Below are 24,611 nucleotides of genomic sequence, written 5' to 3'. Positions count from 1 at the left end.
CGACGGAGCGTTCGATGTGTGGACGCCAAGGCGGGCAGATCAGAAGGTAACAAAGGAGACGAGTGGCATCTCTCGATGAGATTATATTATGTTAGTTTAACTATTAGGATAATTATGCTGTCTCCCCCAAAGTTGCACCTGGTTTCTAGTTGGATGGAATAATGGCCCACATGGGACCCACAACAAAGCAATTATAGTGTCGATGACAAGTCGGGCAGATGAAAGGGTAACAAGAAAACGAGTCGCACATCTAAACGGAATGAGAATAAGTTGGTTTGATTAGGTGATATAAGGGCGACGGCAAGTTAATTCTCGTTTACCCGCGTAAATACCTGCCTTCTAATTGGATTTCTCTGAACCCCACCCGAAAATAAAAAAATCCAATCAGTGGAGAGAAGTTGGATTGTGGTCAACAACGCGGGTAGCCGAGCTGGGACTGGGATTGGGCTGGGCTAATCATCGGACGTCAACGGCTAGGTTTGATTAATGTAGGTTCATTTCTTCTGTAATTCAAGCCCAATATGGCTTGATGATCCAATCGCATAAACAAATCTTGCTTTAACAATGAATTAGGTTGATTGATGATCATATAGAAAATAATTTAAAATGATCACAATGGTAGTAACTTTAGCTAGGTAAGACATACCAAATGATCATATATATGTAAACACTTATTTTCAATTATGAGGAGTTTTTCTTCCAAAATTATAACTCATTTAAAACCAAATTTATGTGATTTTACTTATAAGGGATATATTTATATTGGCTCGAACGACGCTTGCTCCTTCTCGTGAGGCTAAATCTTGTAATAATTAATGTTAAGGCTCAAATGATATATTATTTATAAGATTAATAAGGATTTATAAGGATGAAATCTTTGGTTTATAAGGATTTGATCGACTTATTACTATTAATAAAAGCTAATTAAATTGATTAACCACTGATAATTTTTATCGAGGGCATGACAAAATTTGGACTCACCATTATGTCATAGAGTAATATAGTCAAAGTGTTAGATATATAATTATAACCCTTTGTTGGTCTTTTTTTTTTATTATTTATTGGTATTTGTAGTACTAAAGTCTCATTTTGTTGTTGGTAATATTTTTGTTTTGTAAGGGGCACGTAAGAGTGATGTCATGCATAAGAGAAAATTACTGAAATAGTCACTATTTGATTTTTCACTGATGATCAATCAGATAAGACTTCAATTAGATATCCAAGGATAGGTTATCGATCCATCTTGTTATTAGTATCACATGTATGGGATGACTTAATATATAATGAATTATATTCTATTTGTTATATGATCATTCATAATCATTTAGAACTTAGTGAAGATATCTATACATTTTGTAGTGTGTAAATGTTTCTTTGTAGGATCTTTGACTTTTGTTTTCACTACTCATCTTTTAGTTACAAGTCTTTATGGGACTATAGGACTATACGTAGGTTAACCCTTTTATAAATAGATATTTTACGAAAATCACATAACTTAGATAAAATTAATTGAGTTTATGATAATTAATAGTATAGTAGGACAAACACATTAATGAACCATAGGCATGCAACATAGTGAACACAGCAGAAGTTGTTTGGATAGCAGCTTAGAGGAAAATGGGTTGCCAAGGGAATCACCTAGAAGAGGGGACATAGGCATTCAAATGATCTTTTCGTACCTAATAAATGTAAGTGGTACTATTATAGTTCTATCGTATGACTAGGCTAATATAACCAAATAATCAATAATTTTCAACGAGTCATCCGTTTACTATATTATCTAGTTTTATGATATGTCATCCAATCTTTCAATACATTATCTTATATTTATCAAATCCTTCAATATGATATTTGATCATTCTTCATAATGTTTGATACTTTAGCACAACTTCGAATAGTATGGCACAATATTTGATCTTCCAACAATCTACATCCTTTAATTGAATTTTACTCGTATTACTTGAATTATCGTAGAATTAATTCTTTAAAATTATTAATTAATTTTATCATCCAAAGATTCAACGACTAGACAAAATCATATAAGTGTATGATAATTACATTAGGGTTCATATTTTATTTTAAGAGTATAGACACAGCAAATTAAGTTAGATCGATTATCGATTAAACTAGATTATGACATATTATGTTATAAGTAGACACCTTAACTAAGATTCTCGCATAAAAAAACCTAAATTATTTATTATGTAACATAATCCATATATCGGTGTCTATGATCCATCCAACATGTATCAATATATTCTCATGATGCTCTACTAAATTGTAAGTAATTATTTAATTAATTATAGATACGTGTTAAATATTATATTTTATAATAGGCAGGATTTAATTTTAGGAAAAAATATTTACAAAATAAGCTACCATAACGTTTATCATTTAATCACTTTCTACCTTTGTGTAAAAGATTAGCATTATTGTTCAAAATTTTGGTCAGCAAACCTATTATTTCATTAATTGAAGGAGTAGTGTATGCCAACATTTATTTAGCATCTATTTCCCATGTTATGATTTATAAGGGTAAGATTTATCACATCTCAAGGTTACTTTTGTAAGCAAATTAATGATTTGAATCATGAGTAAACAACATCATCAATTGATCTAACTGTTATATTTCCTTTTCTGTTGGTTCTTACCCCTCTTCCTAACTTGTACTTTATTGGGTAAGAGAGCGGTGCCCACCTGGGAGCCACAATTCCCTCCATTGGCAAGGAAGGTACTTTCGAGCTGGCAGCCGCTACGTCCTATCATTTAGCGCTTTGTATAGGAAAATAAAAGAAAAACCTTATCAGTTACCTGCCTACGGCGTTACCCGGTTCTCCACTGGAGCTCCCAGAGGTTTCTGTGGACCCCGCCGTGGGTATACGTTTGTGGGTGGAGGAAGCACGAGCTTTCCTCGTCTTTAATTTTTTGGGAAGAGGTATTTGGATCCTTCGAGGGAACGACTTCCATAGGAGGACGAAACGGCTTTCCGTGCAAATGCCGTCTTCTACAATCTCTTACCCCAAACGCACCTTCTTTCCATTTTCTGTGGGACCCACCACGAGCGGGACAAATGGAAATCAATTAATGCGGGTATAATACAGGGCTGTCGTTAGGCGGGTACGAATTGTCGTTTGGATGGGTTTCCCAGCACGATAAGATGATACCCCCCTGCCGTTTCTTGCGACTGCTTGCGATCGTCTACCCACCGCCCGGCCCGATCGTCTTGTCCCCCTTTCCCCCTGATCTCCCGCTCGGTACCTCCTTCCATCCACCGATCGACCGATCGATTGATCCGAAAGATCCTCCTCTTGTTCTTTGAGCGATCGTGTGTGATTCTTGTTCTTGATCTTGATCGATGAGCTTTCGATCGTTTCCTTTTTCGTATTCCTCTTCATTGTTTATGATCTGTGACACGGCAATGCCGGTTTGTGTCTTGAATCGCAGGACCAAGAGGGATCCATGGCGAAGAGTTCCTTCAAGTTGGAGCATCCCCTCGGTTCGTGTACCCCCTTCCTTCCTCTTCCTTTCCTGCTACAATAGAAGTAAATTTGGTGTTTAGATTAGGGTTCGTGCGGCCGAGTTGGACTCGTTGTTGTTGTAGCGTTTCTTCCACCCTTTCTTGTTTCATAAGAAAGGGTTTGGGATTTCTGGGTGGTTGTTCTTTTCTTTCGGTGTCCTTTGATCCTGTTCTTGACATATTCTAGGTTGTGGTAGTCCATGGTGAACAGAGATTGGTATTTACTTTTGTGGAGAATGAATTGCAATGCTAGATGATAATATCGGAGATATTTAGAGGATCCTGATCTGTTTATTTTTGTTTCCATGTAGCTAATCATCTTAGTTACTATATGACTTTGAAATTTGCTGTCACAAATTAAGTTTGTCCTTTTTCTTATATGTTTTATACAAATATTCATTATAAAACAAATGTATTACGAGAAATGAATTGCACAAGTTTATTATGTGGGTTTCATCGTGTTACTGGCTGCCTGCTTTAGGATGTAGGGGAAATGTAGTTGATTTGTGTTTTAATATTAATACTTAACAGCCTAATTAAATTCCACTCGTAGGTAACACATAGTGACATATATTTTCTCTCTTTTGAGGTTGAGGTTATTGAGCAATGAATTTGTTGCTATGCTTTCTTATGTTAATGATATAAGAATTATTGCCTTTTATTCAATTAGTCCAGCATTCTTTTTCTTTCAGAAGCTTCCAATTTAGTGTTGCCATTCATGATCACAAATAACATTGTTCATCAATCATGTTGATTGGTTAATGTGTTAACATTTATTGTGCAAGATATAATCATTTATAGGGATACTTGTTCGATTGTGATATTGTTTGAAATGGAAACTCGTGATCCTGTCTGAGAGAAAATTGACCTCTTGAATGTAATGTTTAGTTTATTCATTGAATATTTTAACAAGCTTCTGATTTTGGAAAAATGTTTGAATATTATTGAGTCTGTTTTCCTCTTTTTTTTTGCTTCTACAGGGTTTTAGTGGTTTCAGTCAGTACCCCACCTATAATATTTACCTCTGTATTTTCCTTTTTTTGTTGGAATGTACTAGTTAGTTTCTCATGATGATCTTCTGACTCTTTTATTCAATTTTTTCAATGGCAAATATTATTTAGATTCTTACTTTTGGTAACTTGGAAGGCATGAGAAGACATTAACGTTACATGCTTCACATGATTAGTCTTGTTTGATGTCTTAACTGTTGTACAAGCATAATTTTAAAATGGTGTGGCATGCATTTGCATTTAAAAGAGTTGAGGAAATGCATTTTGATATGAGTTTAACTAACTATTTCTTTCTATTAAACCACACGTATATTTTAACAGCAAATATGCTTTTGGTGTAATGCTTTAAATTTGATTGTGATAGCTTTCAATTTTTCTTCAATTCATTATCCGCTGAAGCGTTTGTTCTGCATTACAGAAAGGAGGCAAGCAGAGGCTGCTCGTATCAGGGAGAAGTATCCTGATAGGATTCCTGTAAGTAACTGGTTGATTATACATGAAGTAGTAGGTCGCTGTTATATTTTGTCTAAACTTTCATCTGACGTAGGTAATTGTGGAGAAGGCTGAAAGAAGTGACATTCCAGATATTGACAAGAAGAAGTTAGTTTTTTTTCTTAAAATGTTATTTTTATTTGTTGAGCTATGTGTTATCTATGACTAAGATATGTTTTATCAATATGAATAATGCATAATGTTGCATTAAATGATTGTTATTTGGACTATACTTTTATTATTTTTCATTAATCATTAACACGTGGATTATTATCTTCCCCTTGCATTGTGCTTGTGGAACACGAGCAGGTCTTTCTATTATTTCCTATTCATGTAATTTCTTTTGCCACATCTGCAACATATAGACATTGCATTAGTGCGTTGTAGGAGCCTACATCTAATTTGTTTCTTTTAGTTGTTCAGAATTTTCTCTTTACTTTTTATCTTGTTGTCCTCTCCATGTGGTTTGAAATCTGTGTCAAGTGTATTTCATTATGAATTTATTTTTTAGTATTACATGGATAATGCACCTATATGTAACATGATGACATGAACTTAAGGTGGACTAATTGTTATGATTAGCACCACCATTAGAAAGTGAAGAGACTAAACCACAGGTGGGTCTTTTATTCAGCTGTCTTCAAATATGATTTAGGCTATTAAAGGTCTGAAACCTCTCATCAGTTCATTCATTGTTGAGGGATTAAATCCAAAGCCCTTGTCCGCTGGCTTGTCATCTTTGTATAATATTTGCTTAAACATAAAACAGTGGTTGAATGGTTAAATTTCTCTGGTCACTTTTCATTGACAAAAATGTATTTTACCTTCTTAAATAATTATGTTTACGAGTTTTTAATAAATTTTCCTCAATTATTTAGTCTATACTTGTGAAATCTAGAAGTAATTCATAGATAAAGTAGGGTTATAGTGATAGTGACAGAAACTAGGATTTAGCTTTACATCTATAAAATGGAGTAATTCTTTCATCGTATATTTTAAAGCAGAAAACTTCAGTTGGGCTTTTGCTTGATGATCACTCCAGTAGTTTTAGAGGTCTTCATAGGTGCACCTCTTGTTCCAAGTGGATGTGTTTCTCGACAACAATTATGGACAAAGACCATGTGCACTGTTTGCTTGGTAGCTTTAAATAATAACGTAATAATGCTTGAATCTTGGTCATATTTGGTCTATCACCATCAAACAATAGCATACATTGAAGTGCCTTGTCCACCTAGTAGTATGATGCTGTTCAGGTTGTGCTATGATATTGTCATTTCAACTCTGGTAAAAAAAAAAAAAAAGCTGGATTGCAGGTACCTGGTTCCTGCTGATCTGACAGTAGGACAATTTGTTTATGTGGTCCGCAAGAGGATTAAGCTCAGTGCCGAGAAGGCCATCTTCATCTTTGTGAAGAATTCTCTGCCACCCACAGGTCAGCTACATTGTTGAATTAGTTGCTGTTCCATTATATGTAGTCTGACGATATTTGTCTTGCAGCTGCTATGATGTCTGCAATCTACGAGGAGAACAAGGATGAGGATGGTTTTCTCTACATGACTTACAGCGGGGAGAACACATTTGGATCTGTTTAAGCAAAACATCCGAACCATAATTCTGTAAATAAGACCTGATAACCTGCACATTCTCCTCGCTCTCTCATGAAGCTTCACGGTACTGTTCATGCACCATTTCCATCATCATGAGTCTGGTCCAGTGTGTTCGAACTTGTGACGCTTACAGCACTGTCTAATGCCCCTAAACATTGGAAATAATAAATCTTAGAAGTCCTATATATTAATTATATGTTTTGCATGTTTCCCACCTGTGCTTTGGGTATATATATTCACATGGATTGAGCAGCTTCTATTTTTTGAACCTTAGGGCCTCCTTAAATAGCTCCTGCGAGATACGCACGCAGATGGCTGGTTAGTTTTAGCAAGGAGAGCAGATGTTGCCTTTGTTCTTCAGATCGAGTATGAAACTTTTTTTCTTGGTTGCTGACTCATTTAGATGGGAATGTATGATTATTGGGCCAAACTGCATAGACGGCAACAGACCTTAGGATTAAAATTTTTCTTGAAGACAACATTGCTCTGCACGTAGATTGTATATTATTATTATTATTGTCATTAATCTGTCATAATTACCAATAAGATATGCGTGTGCACATTTTGATTTTACAAAAATTAGGATGGAACACAACAATCTAGCTTTATTTTTTTTTTTAAACTATGATACCTGACTCTTAACACTTTTCTGTATTTTAATCCCCGCCAAGTCACATTTGCTAGATCGGAATTGTTTTCGTTTCGGTGATAGCTTTACGTAATCGATCACAACATGTGATAAGACATTTCGACTTTTAGCAGAGTTTTACGTTACTCTGACAAAATGCAAAGCTATCGTATCCCGTTGCAATATTTTAAGCGTTTCAGACGTGTTGACTATCCCTACCAATTCCTTGTATGCTGATTTTTCTTGAACCTTAAAGGGTAAATAGTTTAGTGTCATATGCTAACGGGTTCCAACGAAAATATTTATTATAGAAAAATAAAAAAGACAATGCACAGCCAGAGAGAACTACATGGATTTCTGTTAAAAACAACAATCAAAAGAGTTACAAGATTAATATGCACAAAAAAACGCCAATCCTTGATAGCAGGTAAAAGCAGCAGTGCATTGCTGAAAAGCATTGATCCTTGCAATAAAAGGTCAGACCAACCTCATTAGGTAGGTAGGTTTCATGCATCGGAGATCATGGTAAAGGGGAAATTGCACATTCTTGGAATACATGACCGCAACAAAGAGCGGGGAACTAAAAGTCGATTACCATAGCATGGGATTGAAAAATGGGATTCTTGGCCTATAAAGGGATGTTACAACTGACTGCATCGCACAAGACACCTCACAAAGTTCATGGTATATTTGGACGATACCAAATATCTCCTCGCCATCCATGTCTACCATTACCAAGTGAACAAAGTTGCCGTCTTAAAAATACTCCCAAGGCAGGAAAGCCTATCCAGGCACTAGGAACAATAACGATCAAAAGGACGTATCACCATGAAGCTTTTAATTAAGCTTCGGCTGTGCAATTAATTGAACTAAGTTCTGTTAATCATCGACGACAATCACCCTTTCAGGTGATTTATCTTTGCTTGTTCCGGACGTTCCAATGCCGTTTTCTCGTTTGATGAAGCAATCTTGCACTCTGGCTCCTGTTGTGATGTGAGAACCGCTTCTGACGACTCCCTATTTATGTAACATTTGGTATCCGCTGCATTTACATTTGATCCTTCAGTAGCTGAAGGTTGACCTCGCTCTGCAAGAATTTGATGTACATCCTCGTGGATGATTTCTAGCTGATGGAGTCTCTTCTTTAACCTAGAGATAGCTGATGCATCATCCAAATGCGCCTGCATTGTGTCAACAGCATTTTCTTCTACTACCAAGCACATCTGTCAGAAAAAAAGGAACAATATAAGTTGGAAGAAGAAATATACATTGGCAAAATCTTAATAATTTCACATTATTTTACTTCATTATAGAGGCGCCCCAATTCGGTACGCCCATCTTTGTTGTCACAGGCAAGTTCTTCTGGACCTGCAATACACAATATAGTCCATCATTCATGTATTGCAAAGCAAAAACAACAAGTAAACATATAGAGTAGCTAAGTTGTGAGAAAAGGCCCCCCGAGACTTCCAAATATCCATTTGATCTTTTGTCAAGACTCGTGACAGGTAACCAGGTAAAAAGCAAGGTTGAATGCACCTTAAAATCATGGCGGCATGCCCTCATGCTGCTAACCATTTCATTGTGAGAAAGCACAAGTAACATGTTGTCATGTACTTAGCTGGGATTGCTAAGGCTTGCGACACCCAAGCCTCCACAAGGGTCAGCCTATACCTTAACCTCGTGCGGTCCACAAGGGACCTGCACAGAGAAGAAAAGGTTAAAAGAACGAATGTGTGGGTAATATGGCGCCATTGCACGAAAAGGGCAAGATAACCACAATCACAACTTTTATTAGGCACAAAAGGCTCTTGAAAATGAGCTGAACAGCCATAAACAAAGGGAATTTCGAAGGCAGGTGGACCAATGTTCATCTAGCACTTACGTCGAACGAAAAGCAGACACACTAAAGGCGTTGCACCACACCTCGGACATATAGCCAAGGCCTCATCCAACTCAGTGCCACCCAGGGTTCCAGGGTGTTGAGACACCTTACATTTCACACCGCAAGGCCGTCAGCCAGAAATCAGTCCATGGCACATGAGAATGGGGCTGTTTTAGCTATTTTCCCTTCCGCATGATGCCACACAACCAAAAACATTTCCGAGTTTTACAAGACAAAAATAGAAGAAAAAAAAAACTTCTGACAAAGCAAAATAGGATTGACAAAAGTAATTTCTGCCCCATACAATCTGCCTACAAAAAAACACTCGAAAAACAATAGGAAACAAGAACTGAAAAACGTTATGAACATGCGTTGAACACCTTGACTGCATTGTTCCATTCTCCCCCACTTATTTCTTCGACGCCCTCGTTGAAGCCTTATTGTACGCTGCAAATTTGATCATCCTTATCTGCAATGTGCTTCTTAGCTTCTATAGTTGAGTCATCAACTTCAATCTGCCCACTTTGCTGCAACTCGCTACTAAGCTAGTTCAGTCGGGGAAGTTGGCTGAGTTGGAAGACTTCTCGCTGAATCCTTCAGATATGTTAGCTGGTAAGAGGAACTGTCATACTTGGGTTCAAGCCCCTTTGAGGTGTCACCCTGCAAGAGCTTGATTGTTGCTGGTTGGAACTTCACCAATGCCATATCACAAATCTTGAAGTCTATGGCCTTCTCCAGAGAAGTTTACTCGCATTACCAGATCCTTCACCGTCTCCTCCGAGTAGGTCCGTGATATCTGCCATTTTTAAGGCAACTCGATGAGGGGATAGTATGCGGACATACTACCTTCGACATAGCCGATCACCTAAAGGTGGGGAGTCCATGGTTGCTAAGTTATGAGCACTTTAAAGGAACTTCCAATTGATGCAGAGCCCCACTGCATAGGTGAAAATTGGGTCACTCTGATTGGATTCACCCAAATTCCTGAGTTGTACTCCTTGCTCCGAGTTGGTAACTTGATTTTGCCCACTCTTTGTCATAGCACTTCTAGAGTACTAAAAGTGTTGCTCGAACCTGAGCTGTGTTTCGTCCTTGTAGAGAGCTTATCTAATAGCTTTGGCTATGCCTTTCGGATCATCCATGCCTCATTTACGATTGGAATTGTGCCTCCCCTCTAGAGAACAAGTTTGGCTAAGAAGACACACCACTATGGTACCATGCCCCATCCTTTGATATTCATGGCCTTTAGTCTGACGCTTTCTCGACCAAGTTCTTCTTGGTAACTAAGTCGCTCCTAGACTCGAGGACATCCTAATACCTTGCCTCTATTGATCAATTGGTTCCACACATCTTGTGACTTAAGAAGCCCCTTCTGATCTTTGACTAATCAAACTTGAGTTGTACTCCTTGCTCCGAGTTGGTAACTTGATTTTGCCCACTCTTTGTCATAGCACTTCTAGAGTACTGGAAGTGTTGCTCGAACCTGAGCTGTGTTTCGTCCTTGTAGAGCGCTTATCTAATAGCTTTGGAACGCCTTTCGGATCATTCATGCCCCATTTACGATTGGAATTGTGACTCACCTCTAGAGAACAAGTTTGGCTCAGAAGACACACCACTATGGTACCATGCCCCATCCTCTGATATTCATGGCCTTTAGTCTGACGCTTTCTCGACCAAGTTCTTCTTGGTAACTAAGTCACTCCTAGACTCGAGGACATCCTAATACCTTGCCTCTATTGATCAATTGGTTCCGTACATCTTGTGACTTAAGAAGCCCCTTCTGATCTTTGACTAATCAATTATCAAACTGCAACTTTTCAGTGTGGTCACCACCAGCCACTTGTTGTAGGGTCCCTACCAAAGCTGATTCTTTAGCTATTTGCTTGGTATTGACAATCGCTCGCTCGATGTCACCCCTCGAATGCACTGGAGCATTCCATTGTCCAAAAGCTTGTTTGAGAGGCCCAGAAGATTCTACAACTCAAGAAATGATGCCTAATGTGGATGGTCGATTGGAACTTCAACTTCTTCACTGAGTTCGAATAGTCATACCACCTTGCATCCTCATAGAAAGGGCTTTGGTTGTTCGCTTGTTCAACGCATTTTCTAGACCCTTTTCGTGTGCGACAAAGTCAAATTACCCACACATTCATCTTTCTGACCTTTTCTTTGTTGTGTAGGTCCTTTGTGGACTGCACGAGATTAGGGTCATCCTTTGTGGATGAGTATCGTTTGGGTGTCGCATGCCTTAGGCAAATCCTAGCTAAGGATGTGACAGTATACAACTATGTAAAGATGTAATGACTTCTTCAAATCACTTAGTTGAAGGAAAATGCATCCCGAACAGAAAATTGCATCTTATGAAATATGAATCACACATATTAACGTACATGTATATTTAGGGACTAATTTGTTTTTATAAAATACCATATTGTGATGAATATGTAGTAGTGTTAGTGGGCCTAAGTAACTTTATTAGAAAAGGTAGTGACTGTGTACATCTTGTTTTCACATTCTTTTTCCTATAACATGTTAGGTCTCTTAGAACATTGATTTTTATGTTCCAAATCACAAATGATCGGCCATGAGATCTTGCTTGCAGGTCTACTCTCCTCTAAGTATTTTTTTTGTTTAGATGTAAACAAGCAAATGAAAACAAACAATTAATTAATTAAATAAAACAAAAAAAAGAATAACAATACAAGCAACAAAACTCCCAACTATATGAGGAAAGCTTAAGTAAAAGCAGTTTCAGAAAACAGAGAGAATCAATAATATACTTACATATATGCTCCAACTGAGGCATTTGTCGCAACAATTCATCAACATCCAATAGCTCTGAATTATTCACTTCTGAAACCTTTGGATCAACTTGTGGATCTTGAGTTGCCTGCTCACTTGCATATTTTTTCTAATTGCAAAAGGATACAACACAAATGACTATCAGAAGTAAATATAGTAGCACCTAGAAACTATGCAGACTTACTCAGCATCAAGCAAAAAAAAATTATACATGATGTATGCATATGCTCCTTTAGGATTATAACTCAGAAGAGTTTGTCCTGGTTGTGCATATTAGTCAACTGCTAGAGTAAGATGTCAAGGAGAAAAAAGGTGCAATTGAACTTTTTCCACTTTTCTAGAGATTAATGATGTGATGGTACAATCTCCAACTGTAATATAGAGAAATTGGTGTAACATCCAAGTAAAGAACTACAGAAAGAACTCAAACTAAACAACTAACATTGAGTAAGCCAGACTTGTATGAACTCAGAAAGGCATAAATTACACAGTTCTGGTCCAGATCATTTGCAAATGAACTCGAGATCCAAACCAAAGATAGTAACTTACTTGAGAACCAGCCAAGCATATATGATATCAAATAAAACATATTAGCTTAAGATTTAAGTTGCATAATGCGGTCAAGAAACTAATACAGTACAATAACTGCTTGGATGCCCAATAAACTTCTATAGGATGCACTATGTAACCATTTCCAAAAATTTAAGTCTTCTCCAATTCATTTGGACATTCTAGCAGTATCTTATGTCAGCCATTACTATCAAAGCTACATGAATCTGACTGCAGATTTGCAAATCCTTGCTCAAAACATTGATCTAATTGGTCATCTGCACATTCTTGTGGAATGCAAAATTCTATTTTGAACCATTAAAGCATTGATAGCGTGTAACTGTTACTAGTAAAAGGTTTGATTTACAGTCTATTAAAGAAGTCTAGCCGAAAAATGAAATTTAACAAGCCGCAAATAGAATAGAGAGGGACATCTGTGATTCTACAAGTGATAGAATTTGCAAGAATATACATCCATGGCATACACAGAATAATCAGAGAGGAGACATGAATTAGGGGGGAGGGTCTTAGGGAGTAGAATGACTATAGGTTTGTGCACTTTTCAATCTGATGCACCAATATCTAAGTACAAGTAAGGTGGCATTAACTTCATCATACACTAAGAAATCACAAACAAAATTTTCAATAAATTGAGAAAGAAAGGAAAACAATCTGGCAGAAAAAAGTGGAGCATCAGCAAACTACAAAAGTATATCCACAGGAACAAGAACATTGCAAATTAATATGTTAAAGCAAACACAAATTAGCTTAATCTCATAGTTGAATAAATTGAAATGATACCTTATAGCATTCCAATTCCAGGGCTTTCTCCAAAAGAAAATATCTTTTCCTTATAGACTCAACCAGCCTTCTCTGTAATTCTCTTGACTGATATGAGTTGTATCCTGCTTTTGCAGCTTCTGTGCTTCCCTATAGAAGAGTAGTGAACAAAATATAAAAATTTCCAGTACAACTTTTTTCTTCAACTTTTAAATGTATAAATTTACGAACATTGGCATTGTGAGCAGTATTTGCAGGTTGTGCTGAATTGGCACTCTCATTTGTTTGCACACTTCCTGAAAATGATCTGGTAGGAAGGTTTAACTCCCTACGAACAATATCAATGATCCCTGCTTCTTCATCTTCTATAATATACTGCCATCTTGCATACCCATGCCTAGCACACAGAATGTAGTTCTATGTCATAAGATATAGAATAGTATAAGAGAAGCACAATTTACCTGATTTACAGAAGAGATGGTCTAAACAGGGGCAGACAGCCTATTAGTGCAATCAGGCAGGCATAAACCATGAAGATCAATGAAATCAATTGAAACCAGCTAATTTTAGGTATTGGATTAGTGAAATTGGTTGTACATGAATGAACACCAAAAAACATTTTCAAAGGATAAAAATGTACCAGGTTGAAGCTATCAATGTAAATACAGGTAGCCTAGAGACACAAAAAACCAAGATTGATAAACTAATCATGGTATCCTTATATTTTTGGCATCTAGGATTGAGCCAAATATGCTCACGTCAAGCCATGGCGAGGCCGTGAGCATACTTTAATTAGTTTCAGTAATGTCTATGGCCAAAGTTTTGAGTTATACAAAAATGCAAGTTAGGTGAAAACAACAGGTAGATAAACAAAATACATGCCATAGCTGAGTCGAAGTAATTTGCTTAGAGAAGCCGATTGTGGTTGTATCTGGAAGTTCCAAGTACATGTCTATGCACAAATATATTGGCTTGAGAAAACAAAAACATAGTCAACAAAATATTCGACACTGGACATATTATGAGGGATGTATAAAGAAATAAAGGAACAATAAACACCATCAGTCAAGTTACCATATTTTTAATGTTTTTCATATGTGTTCCCATGCATGGTACAAAAGAAGGCCTGTGCTACATAGCTGATGGCCAGAGTAAAATTGTTAGGTCTTATATGAACATGGATTTCTACCGTTTATATTATGACTAGTGACACGTGACCCACAATGGTGACATGCAATATAAAGTTAAACCCAACAAGTGTAAAGCTCGGCTGAAATACAAAAACTAGGGCAATATGAAGAATAACCAGGTGGATTAGTCTAAAAAGATAATGGCTAATAAAGGTGATAGGTATAAAGTCACAAATATTCATAGCAGTAATCAATTATCTGAACAAATGAAAGCTTCCACGATGCTTGCTGCTTGTTTCACTGGATAATGTTGGTTAACGTATCTAGATTAGGAGAACTGGACAGGTTACCACACCAAAGAAAAGAGAACACGGAGAACAATCAATTACAAGGATAAATTATATTTATTTAATATAGCAAGAGAAAAATATTTAAAAGGATATTAAAAACATTCAAACAAAACCAAAACCGAACCAACCCGACGGTTTGCTGGTTCCAAACCAAACCGAAACTGGCCCTGGGTAATTCGATTCCGGTTCCTAGATTTGGGAAACCAGAACCGTGAGCTCCGATTGGTTCAAACCATCGGTTCTATGATTTCAAATTATTTTTAATTATTCAGAAATAAATTTATGAATTTTTTTCATATTTTAAATTATTTCTAATTAAAAATAATAAAAAATGACGGTTTGAACCCGGTTCTAGAACCAACCTGCTGGTTTGGTTCCAGTTCCTGGTTTTGGAAAACAGGAAGGTTCAGAACCATCAATTCTGGAACCGAAACTGCCGATTACGTAATCGTGGTTTTGGCTACACAGATGCCACAAATGTTTATTTCCAATTCAGTTGCTTTAATCCGTGTTTTCAATTGTTTTCCCTATAAGTTGTGAGAAAACATTTTAGAATACTTCAACAAGTTACTTAGCTGTATTATGTAACATACACAAGCATTTGCAGTTTCACTCTTTAGGTACCCAAATTATACACACATTTTCAACTTTTGCTTTCGCTAACCCTTTTTCACCACACATGCCACATTTTCTAAAGTTATTATTACCTACAAATAAAGAAGACTAATTTAACACTAAAAATCTTGATTTTGAAGCATCATACTCTGTGTAATGGAAACAAAGATCTTTATTTATTAATCAAAGTCTCCAGAAACAATTAAAATACAGCAAAAAGGATTACTAGATATATAAACACAAGTAGATCAAAGTTCAATGGTTGTTCCATACTTCAACTTAGCTTTTAGCAATAACAAATCATGTTCTTCCTTCCAGAATCTCCCAGCCAGGCCAGGAAAATGTAGCAATACATCTTCTGGAAAAAGGTTAGCTCCAGGATTCTCCCGCATAAATTTCATCTGTGGAAATCAAAACAAAAATCGTACAATTCCACATCATTACTAAATGACTATATACTACTAGATTTACTATAAATGAAATTAATGACCTCATAACAGAAGTGTCAAATACAAACACTAATTCACCATATTAAAGTGAAAAGTGACAGTATTGATGTAAACGTTTGTAAACCATAAGAATACATTAGATATTCAATAAGAATGTCAGAGGAAAAATATAAATGGCACCACTTGGCAGACTCATTGGCACTTGTATTCAAAACAACCAGACAAAATACATACAAAGATGAATATATATATATATATATATATATATATATATATATTCTTTTCTTAATAGGTTGAATTAGACCACCCAAAATGGGGATGGTCTGCATCTCGGTTCAGGCTCGGACAGGTAAATACCCGAGCAAAACAACATACATTGCTGATAAACCCATGCATAGTCTAGGCATCATGCTAGTAGCCCTGATTAAACTCAAGGGAGAAGTTACATTATCACTTTATAAGTTAATATAACCCAGGAATAGTCCATGCATCTAGCCAGTAGCACAGGTTACTTGAGAAAATTTTTTACATTATCATCTACTTAGCTGATGCATATATGTCATGAGACATTGATGTAGGATGATCTCACAATGAGAGGAAGTTTTTTTGGTGAATACACAACAAGAAAGAGAGAAGCTAATAATAGAAAGATAATAGGAAAAAGATGATACCACCACACTTGCTCTAGCTCAAGGAAAATTCCTAGAGATGAACACTTCGCACCTCTGCACACATGAACGATGGATTGATACTATTGAAAAAAATATAAATATATATATGAATTCACACCACTCACACATAATACAGAAAAACATATTTTCATTCTTTCATTGTTTTTATTTATCTCAATTACAATCCAATTTTCCCTTTTGTAGACCCCCAAAGTACAAGAAAAAAGGATAATACATTTATATGTAGTCAGATCAATCACTTGTTTTTTCTATGAAAAGTATAACATTTCAAATATGATTTGGAAAAAGTCTTCGTTTTTTAAGACATGATTGATAAGCCTTCCATCTTTAATATAATCTTCAATCAAGAAGAAGTTTTCTTGTAGGGTGAAATCTTCAATCTATTTCCTTTAAAATATTCAATCAAACATATAATAGTCTCCTTCCTTTTATTTGACTTCCTTTTCTTTCTTCTTGTACAATATTATAAACTAAAATAGGATTGTGGCTAATGTAGTCATGTCATAACTTATGAAATTTGCAAAAGACATTAAACTAGCATGTCAGAACTGTCAGTTTCCTACTACTTTCTAAAATTAGCATTCAAATGTGCCTTTAACTTTTTGGACGTTGGCAACGGCAAGGAAAAGGCAGAGAGAGAGAGAAGTAGAAAGAGAAGAACCAAAAAAAAGGAAAAATAAGTGTGTGATGGCCATCCTAAACAATAATACTGGATGGTAGACTATACCATTCGGTGTCATATAGTACTGATCTGCTTACCACCAAGTAAGCTTGGTACAATGAACTTACCAGGTAGCATAGCCTATAATGGATTGACCAGCTGAAATAATTTGGTCTGTGTCCTGATTGGCTGCTGGGCTGAAGTACACTGAGACAACAGTCGTTACAGGCAGTATTTTAAGTCTTACATTAAATATTCTTCATTGTGATACTAATACAATGGATATTTACAACACCAATTAGGTTCAAGGAATTAGCGTAAATTGATTACTACATATTTTTCACAAGATACTTGACAAAAGTTTCACCTTCCAATCAATCCCTTCTATACCACTTAAAAATGTATTTCTACTACCCCAAGATACTCAAGAAAAATAAGAGCATTTATCTAAAGCAAAATCTTGTTATGAACGAAATGGGTTCCTTAAGATGACAAAACATGATGTTTAAATGGCAGATTAACAGAATCAAGTAGATTTACCAAATAAGACAGTAATAGATAGTCTTGTAATTAGTTCAAACTTCAAAATCAACATTATAGCATGAACACTAAAGAAGGAAATTCTTAGTAGGTGGCCTCATAAGAGAACAATACATACCTTCTCCTCTATCAACTGAATATGTGCAATTCTAACCAGTATATCATCAACACGTGCTCCTTCTTTTGGCACACCATCTGTCATAAAAAAGAGAAAAAAGTGAAATTATCATGATGAAACATATCTAGGAGAACCAATAGATGATGTTTAAACAATATGCACCTGAAAAGTTCGGCAAGTCTGTTATATCCTCTTGAAGATGTCTCATGAAGAGTTCGGCGTAGCTATTAGAAGTACAGATGAACCAGTAACATCATGAATATAGAAACTTTTAAAAGCAGATACATACAATTAAAATTCAGAAAGTCCATGCATCAGGACTAAAGATCAACAATAGGTAATGAAGAAAAACTAGTATCTTCCTAACAGAATTCATTGATGCAGGACATGAGATGATCTAAAAAATCACAATTTAATGTGATAGGTAAGAGATATACTTAGTTTTCCTCGACTTCTAAACAACTCTTAGCTGATATCCAATCAGCTTATTGTTTTCATCACGTCTATGTTCCTACTCATTCCGCTAACTTATGTTTTTTTTAACTTTTTTTTAGCTACCTTGACCTACAATGGCTGCCTGGCACCTAGAAATGCATTTTGTTGATCCTTTCACCTAGGATTAATCTCTCTCTTAAAGTTACTATATCAGATAAGAACTTTAGCATCTTGCTTCAAACTAGAGATCCATGCAGTGGCACTTCCAGTGAGTCAACAGAGCTTCATGGACAAAAAAGATTTTAAAGTCACTAGACTTTCCCAAGTAAACACTGGCAATTCCACCGAGAGGGTAAATACCTTCGATTTCATTTAACAAAAAGATATACTTATTGAAAAAGATTACTCTTATTGACATCTTTGCCCCTAAATATGTAAAATTTGTTGCTTGTATATGCATATTCTTTCTCCAAAAAAATAAATTGGAAATTGGCATTGATAAGAGGCATGCTCAACACCTGGTAGGCTCTATACATGAGATTTTCATTTCCACAAAAGAGAAGAACTATACCTCGGCAAAAAAGAAAACATTATATATATATATTCTTGGTACCTATCTGTCATGTATATATAAGAATATTTGCTATACTTGTAATGATCAAAACCAAATTGATGTAGAAAAGTTCTAAAATTACACCAATCATATATGAATAGTGTTACACATAAAAAAAAAGACCACAAAGCTCGTACTGCCAGAGTCTGCACTCTGCAGTAGGGTAATTATTAAGCAAAAAGGCCAAGCACTGACTACGGACCCAGGGATGCTGATCTAAATTGCTTATTGAATTCTCAAGAAATGATTATTGACTTTAAAATCCTATGTAAACCACTTCACACATAAAGGAACAAAGACTGGTTTAACTTCAACCAAAACATGTGCAAATGGATTTTCATCATTAATTGGAGCTAATTTCTGGAACCTGGCTTATGGTATGTGCAAAATGATAAGTAATTTTAAATCCAACAAAAAAAAAAAGCTTCACAAAAGCTGCATATCGTTTTGAAGTAACTACATAAATTGACACTATCATGAAACGTAATTTCAAGTTAAGATAGCAAGCCAAAGATATGTAGCATACTCTTGAACTTCCTGCCAACTTTTCCCTTTTAGTCGAGGAAGATATTCCTTCCATGAATAATCATGAAAGCCAAACCTGTGAAGTTGCAGAAGAGAAAAATATTTAAATATGAAAGAAGGTTAGTTTTCAAAGGAATAACAAGTCCTGGATTTAGGAACACTAAAGTTGATAAAGAAGAACTAACTATTTAGCGAGCTATAGAAGAAGTCAATGACTCATAGTATCAAATGTAAAATAGTGAAGAAAGTCAAGAAAATAATGACTCATTGATCACCAAAGATACTGTATATATGCCCAATAAATTGCATAACTTGGCTTAGTTATAACCACGATAAACAAAACCAGGACATAAAGTTGAACCATAGCTAAGTTTCATGGTGGAATTGCTTACAACTGACCAGAAGCAAAGAGACGCAGAAAGATGATAGTGCACAAAATGCAATTAATAAATTTCATGATAGAGTATTAAAACTATTAAAGACATCATTACCTCATGACTAATTGCTGGAATAAAGACCTCTGGTTTTGATTGAATCCAAGAACCCTAAAAGACTTCCCCTCCCCCTCCATTAGAGGAATTGGCTCTAAATAACCTGCAGCAATTTTGTTACAGAAATTAGACTGGGTTCCACTATAAGAACCTAGTGGTCCCCATATAATGATAAGGAGGTACTCCAGATAAAATACCACGTGTTTTCCTCTTTGAGAACTGACCCCTTCTGCCAGACACACTTCCAGGTATGCTAGCTTCAGTGTCTGTCAAGTCATCTTCATAACTGTAATCCTCATCTTCAGAGGTTACATCCCGCAAACCAGCAATATCTTCCTCAGCAGATGCCATCTAGATGGAATCCATGAATATTGCAAGATAAAAATAGACAGACAAATCTTAGCAACAAAAGATGATCTATTAATGAAGGTAAAAATTTTAAAACTAATATGGTAATGATGACATATACTTTAAACCCTATAGAAGTACAAAAAAGGTTCCTCATTAGTTTCTGAATTTCCCATCTACCATAAACGAAATTACAGCAATTATTGCAAATTTAAAATGCTCAAGAAGTGGTACGAAAATTGTTGATAAGATCACAAAAAGGCAGGTATGATGAATGGATCGAACTGCACTAAGAAGAACAATGTCAAAATCCAAAATCAGATATTATTTTTCATGGCACAGATTTCATTATCATTATTTTAGCCCATGTCGAGCAGAAAGACTTGTTTTGGACCATTTCTGAGATGTTAAACAAGTTGCAGGGCTGTATCATGCATGATGTTGATGATGATATAATGAATCTGATTTTCTATTGGTTTGTTATTTAAATATTAACTAATTTAATTATATTTTGTTGATTGAACATTTTATAGATAACTAGGCTTATGTAATATGGTGTTAAATTCTCATATAATGATAAAAGGTCATAGTTGAATTTAAGTTATTGTTTTAGGATTTTTCTTTTCATTAAATATATTTACAATTTGTTAAGTTAAGTGTCTTGTTTTACAGGGCAAGAGCCAAGATGAGCTCCTAAAGTCTTAGGCAATAATAGCACCTAGAAGTTTTGACAACAGTGATCTCCTACACTAAATGGAATTCAACAGCCAACAGCCAACTTTCCTTAATAAATAACTCATTGCAGATGAAAGCCTCGGCATACACTTATGTTGAGACTCTAGAAGTCTTTGATTTATTTATCTACAAGACACTGCCAATTCCAATAATCATGACAGCTACAAAATCAATGATCTTATGGCAATGACAAGACACAAAACTTTCTCTTAATCATGTACCTTCTGAATTATGTTGTGTGAAAAGCAAAATGGTATACGACCATGACAACTACAAGTGGGTAAAGACCAAAATAATCATTACAAAGCAAGTAGAATAATATAGGAAACATAGAAAAAGCATGAGAGCCAGAAGTTGGGTGCAATTCTACAGAATGATAATTGTAGAAGAAATAAACATATGAATAAGATAAAAAAGGAAATAACCATAAAGAAAACAAATGTGGAATTTTAGACAAGGAAAAGAGCAGACAAAACATGGTGTTAGATGTATTTCCAGGAAAAGATGACTAGAAAATGTAAAATATATAATTATTACAGATCACAACTTGAACATGTGACTAAGCTTGATAAGGATTGTCATACCTGTTTGCGACTGCGTTTTCCCTTGCCCATGGAGGTAAACTCTTCAATTTGCTGAACTTCATATCTGTCTTTCAGTAATTCATCCCAGTAGTTTGCCCTATCGGTGTTAGAATTAGAAGCTTTTTCATTGGGTAATTGTTTCTTCGATTCTTCTTCTTCAGCAGCTGCAGCTTCAACTTCATCTATGTACTCAAAATTTGCAACCTAAAATGTAAAAACAAGGAACATATAAGGCATAAACTAGGAGCAAATAAGATCAGAAATGATATAATCACAGCAATATAAGTTGTCCTGCACAAGAGTGCATCACTCATACTGCTGACTAATCGTTGTGACAAAAATGACCCAAGCCATATCCTGCTGACTGATATGCACAACAGTGTTGCGATGAAAATTAAAGCCTTGCCCATGATGCCTTGATTGCAACAGACCAACTAAGAGGATAGACCAACACTCACCCTCTTATTACATTATATTACTTTCAGAAGTTAGAACAGCTATGCGATTGCTTTATTGGTAATATAATTTCACCCTCCAACTTGTTAACAGTATTAAACATGCAAGGAACAGACAACTCAAAAACTGTCACGTGCAAGAATCTAAAGAAGACGACAATACGGCCAATATGAAGTTCATGATGTCACACAAGAGAAGTACCTTAAATGCTTTCAGGAAGTCATCCTCCTCTTCGTCAACTGAAGATTCTTCGCCACTAATATGATCACGATTGAGCAATCTACCAAAAATATATATATATATATATTTATATATTATGTCACAATTAACTTTCTACCATTTTTCTTAATAAGCTCATACTTTATTAAAATCTTGCCTGTCAATTGCAGAGTCATCATAATGTATTTGACGAGATTTAGCTTCATCACTTTCATCAACAAATAACTCCTTTGAACCATATCTTATTATGTCATCCAACTCTTCCTACATTCAAATAGAAGATATCATTCTCAATCACAAAACAATAACAAAAGTTTGTTGACTTGTGGCTGAAAAATGCTTCTAGCCTTCAATACTCGAGCTCCAAAAATAAATAAATCTTGTACATTGTGTAGAACTTAAATCCAAGCATAAATGGCAAAATAAATATTTCTTGACAAAGAATTGATGCTTCAATGAGAATACATATCTCAAAAACTAGAGAAGGGAATGACAAAAGGTCGTTGGGCAAGCCTTGTGATAGATTCTCACGGAGACTTGAGAAACAAATAGAACAGATGAAATGCTAAACAAACAATTATTAGCTCGATGATATCAGCATAACTTGCATATATAGGTGTGTCCTGACTTTTGAAGACTGTGATACATGTACCGGTTAGTTGGCATACTGACTTACCAACAGTTACAACATATCAAACAATTTTCTAGTCTGTTTTTAATAGTGTACGGTGGCACACCATGCAATAAAAAACCAATAAGCCCAGTATTGGTACTGATACCAGCATTTAAAACGTTGAAAGCAAGTATTATAGACATGCTTGACATCAAAGTTAAAATCAGAATTTTAAATAGAAAATAAAAACATCATATTATATCTGGTTAATAAACTTAAGCAGCTTAAGAGATAAACCTTCAAAATTAGAATCAAACTAAAGAAGTGAAGGAACTTCATTAACAAAAATGTGAATGATATAATAAATTTATATCATTCTGAAGCATACAGTTTTGTTTAACTTTAACCTAACGACTATGTCTTTAGATTCACCTCAAATATAATAAATTTATAACCATCATTACACCTGTAATGCTAGGACTGCTGACACCTAATCAGATTGACAAGGTGAAAGCATTTCTATGCAATTAACCCACATAACAGTTTTACAAGGACACTATGAACTATTATATCATGTGCATTTGTCAAACCCTGAGCTGCTGTCGTTTGTGTGAAGTTTTGTTCTTATTGTTAAGACTTGTGGGACCTCAGAACTATTTTCTTCAAAAGTTGACTCATAAAAAGCTTAAGATTTCATCCATATTCAAGTGAAACTCATTATGAAGCTTGGCATATATAGAAAAGGAAAACAAACCTTCTTGTAGTGGCAAACACTAAAAAATTTATACTATTTTTGTCTCAAAGTTACTTTCATTTTATTTACCAATAATTGAGGACAGTACTGATCCTACTGATTGTTACTTGTTGAAAATCAACTTAAATTAATTTAAAGAACTGACTGGTTGAAATTGTCAAGAGTAATGTATGAAAGATTTGAGAAGTTATGTTCTATTTCTGTATTGGTATTGCATGAGATCACAAAACGGTTCACTTATATGCTAAAAGCTGAATGCTCCCACAAGAGCCCTATAACCACCAAGTAGCATGTTGTTCACAATATTGTGCTTATCAAACATTGTTTGCATACACATTAAATTATATGAAAATAAATAAAATAAGCTAAGAAAGACAACCTTATTCAGTAACGTGTCTAAAAGATTTTTTTTCCAATCATCACAATACTTGCAAGACAAATCTTTAAAAGTTGAAATGAAAAGATCTTAAGAGAAAATGAGGACTAGGTTTCATAAGTTCAATTTCAGTGTTGGCTTGAACTCATCAAAATTAACCTAAACAAGTCAGCTGCGATCGGAACTTGCCAACTGGGGGTAAGATCACCAAGGCAGGCATAGTCAACAAGAATTTTTACTGAAAACAGATAATTCTGCCAAAACCATTCAGAATCATATGAAATGAACATTAGTGATAATGACTTTATAAATCTATATGGGTTCAAGACAATAGCTGACGTTTCGTAGCACAAGGTTCTGCCAATACTCTTCTAAATTGACAGTATAGCGGCATACAGATTGGCACACCCTTGTGTCAGGAAAGACAATTTGAACATTGGCTTTTCCAAGTGCCAGCATCTCTGTCACATTGATATGTTGTGCCAATATCTTCCTAGCATCCTATTTTGACATGTGCCATTCATATCACTAGACGCATCTCTGAAAAACACAAGGATCAAAGTGCAATGTACCATTAGAGAATGACCTGATGCATCAATAACTTCAGTGATGAACAACAAGGTCCATCTACCACACC

At 35.4% G+C, this 24,611-nt stretch overlaps 2 protein-coding genes across 4 annotated transcripts in view; one reads left to right on the top strand and one right to left on the bottom strand.

Annotated features, from left to right (window-relative positions):
• The first annotated feature begins 3,148 nt into the window (after nucleotides 1-3,148).
• On the top strand, nucleotides 3,149-6,822 carry LOC135584825 (autophagy-related protein 8C-like). 3 transcript variants are annotated; one of them, XM_065105791.1, is made up of 6 exons: nucleotides 3,149-3,325; nucleotides 3,445-3,496; nucleotides 4,946-5,001; nucleotides 5,075-5,127; nucleotides 6,333-6,451; nucleotides 6,517-6,822. In XM_065105791.1, the coding sequence occupies exons 2-6, from the start codon at nucleotides 3,460-3,462 to the stop codon at nucleotides 6,609-6,611; spliced, it is 360 nt and encodes a 119-aa protein (XP_064961863.1). In that variant the 5' UTR covers nucleotides 3,149-3,325; nucleotides 3,445-3,459; the 3' UTR covers nucleotides 6,612-6,822. The 3 variants fall into 3 exon arrangements, with proteins under 3 accessions (XP_064961863.1, XP_009398540.1, XP_064961864.1); XM_009400265.3 differs by having other exon boundaries at nucleotides 3,153-3,254; XM_065105792.1 differs by having other exon boundaries at nucleotides 3,198-3,329.
• A 1,009-nt stretch (nucleotides 6,823-7,831) lies between these two features.
• LOC135610824 (CHD3-type chromatin-remodeling factor PICKLE-like) overlaps nucleotides 7,832-24,611 on the bottom strand; it is a 30,011-nt gene continuing 13,231 nt past the window's right edge. The window contains exons 18-31 of the mRNA XM_065105788.1: nucleotides 22,389-22,495; nucleotides 22,214-22,292; nucleotides 21,557-21,760; nucleotides 20,087-20,240; nucleotides 19,890-19,992; nucleotides 19,400-19,474; nucleotides 17,988-18,049; nucleotides 17,826-17,902; nucleotides 15,639-15,766; nucleotides 13,502-13,667; nucleotides 13,292-13,420; nucleotides 11,924-12,050; nucleotides 8,558-8,622; nucleotides 7,832-8,477 (exon numbers count right to left, since the gene is read on the bottom strand). Of these exons, the coding sequence (XP_064961860.1) occupies nucleotides 8,151-8,477; nucleotides 8,558-8,622; nucleotides 11,924-12,050; nucleotides 13,292-13,420; nucleotides 13,502-13,667; nucleotides 15,639-15,766; nucleotides 17,826-17,902; nucleotides 17,988-18,049; nucleotides 19,400-19,474; nucleotides 19,890-19,992; nucleotides 20,087-20,240; nucleotides 21,557-21,760; nucleotides 22,214-22,292; nucleotides 22,389-22,495 (1,803 nt within the window). The 3' untranslated portion in view covers nucleotides 7,832-8,150. The remainder of the gene's footprint in view (nucleotides 8,478-8,557; nucleotides 8,623-11,923; nucleotides 12,051-13,291; nucleotides 13,421-13,501; nucleotides 13,668-15,638; nucleotides 15,767-17,825; nucleotides 17,903-17,987; nucleotides 18,050-19,399; nucleotides 19,475-19,889; nucleotides 19,993-20,086; nucleotides 20,241-21,556; nucleotides 21,761-22,213; nucleotides 22,293-22,388; nucleotides 22,496-24,611) is intronic.

This window comes from Musa acuminata, chromosome BXJ2-4 (genome assembly GCF_036884655.1).
Source record: "Musa acuminata AAA Group cultivar baxijiao chromosome BXJ2-4, Cavendish_Baxijiao_AAA, whole genome shotgun sequence".
Lineage (NCBI taxonomy): Eukaryota > Viridiplantae > Streptophyta > Magnoliopsida > Zingiberales > Musaceae > Musa > Musa acuminata.
Note: the sequence above shows the minus strand (reverse complement) of the source record. Positions and strands in the feature narration are given on the sequence as shown.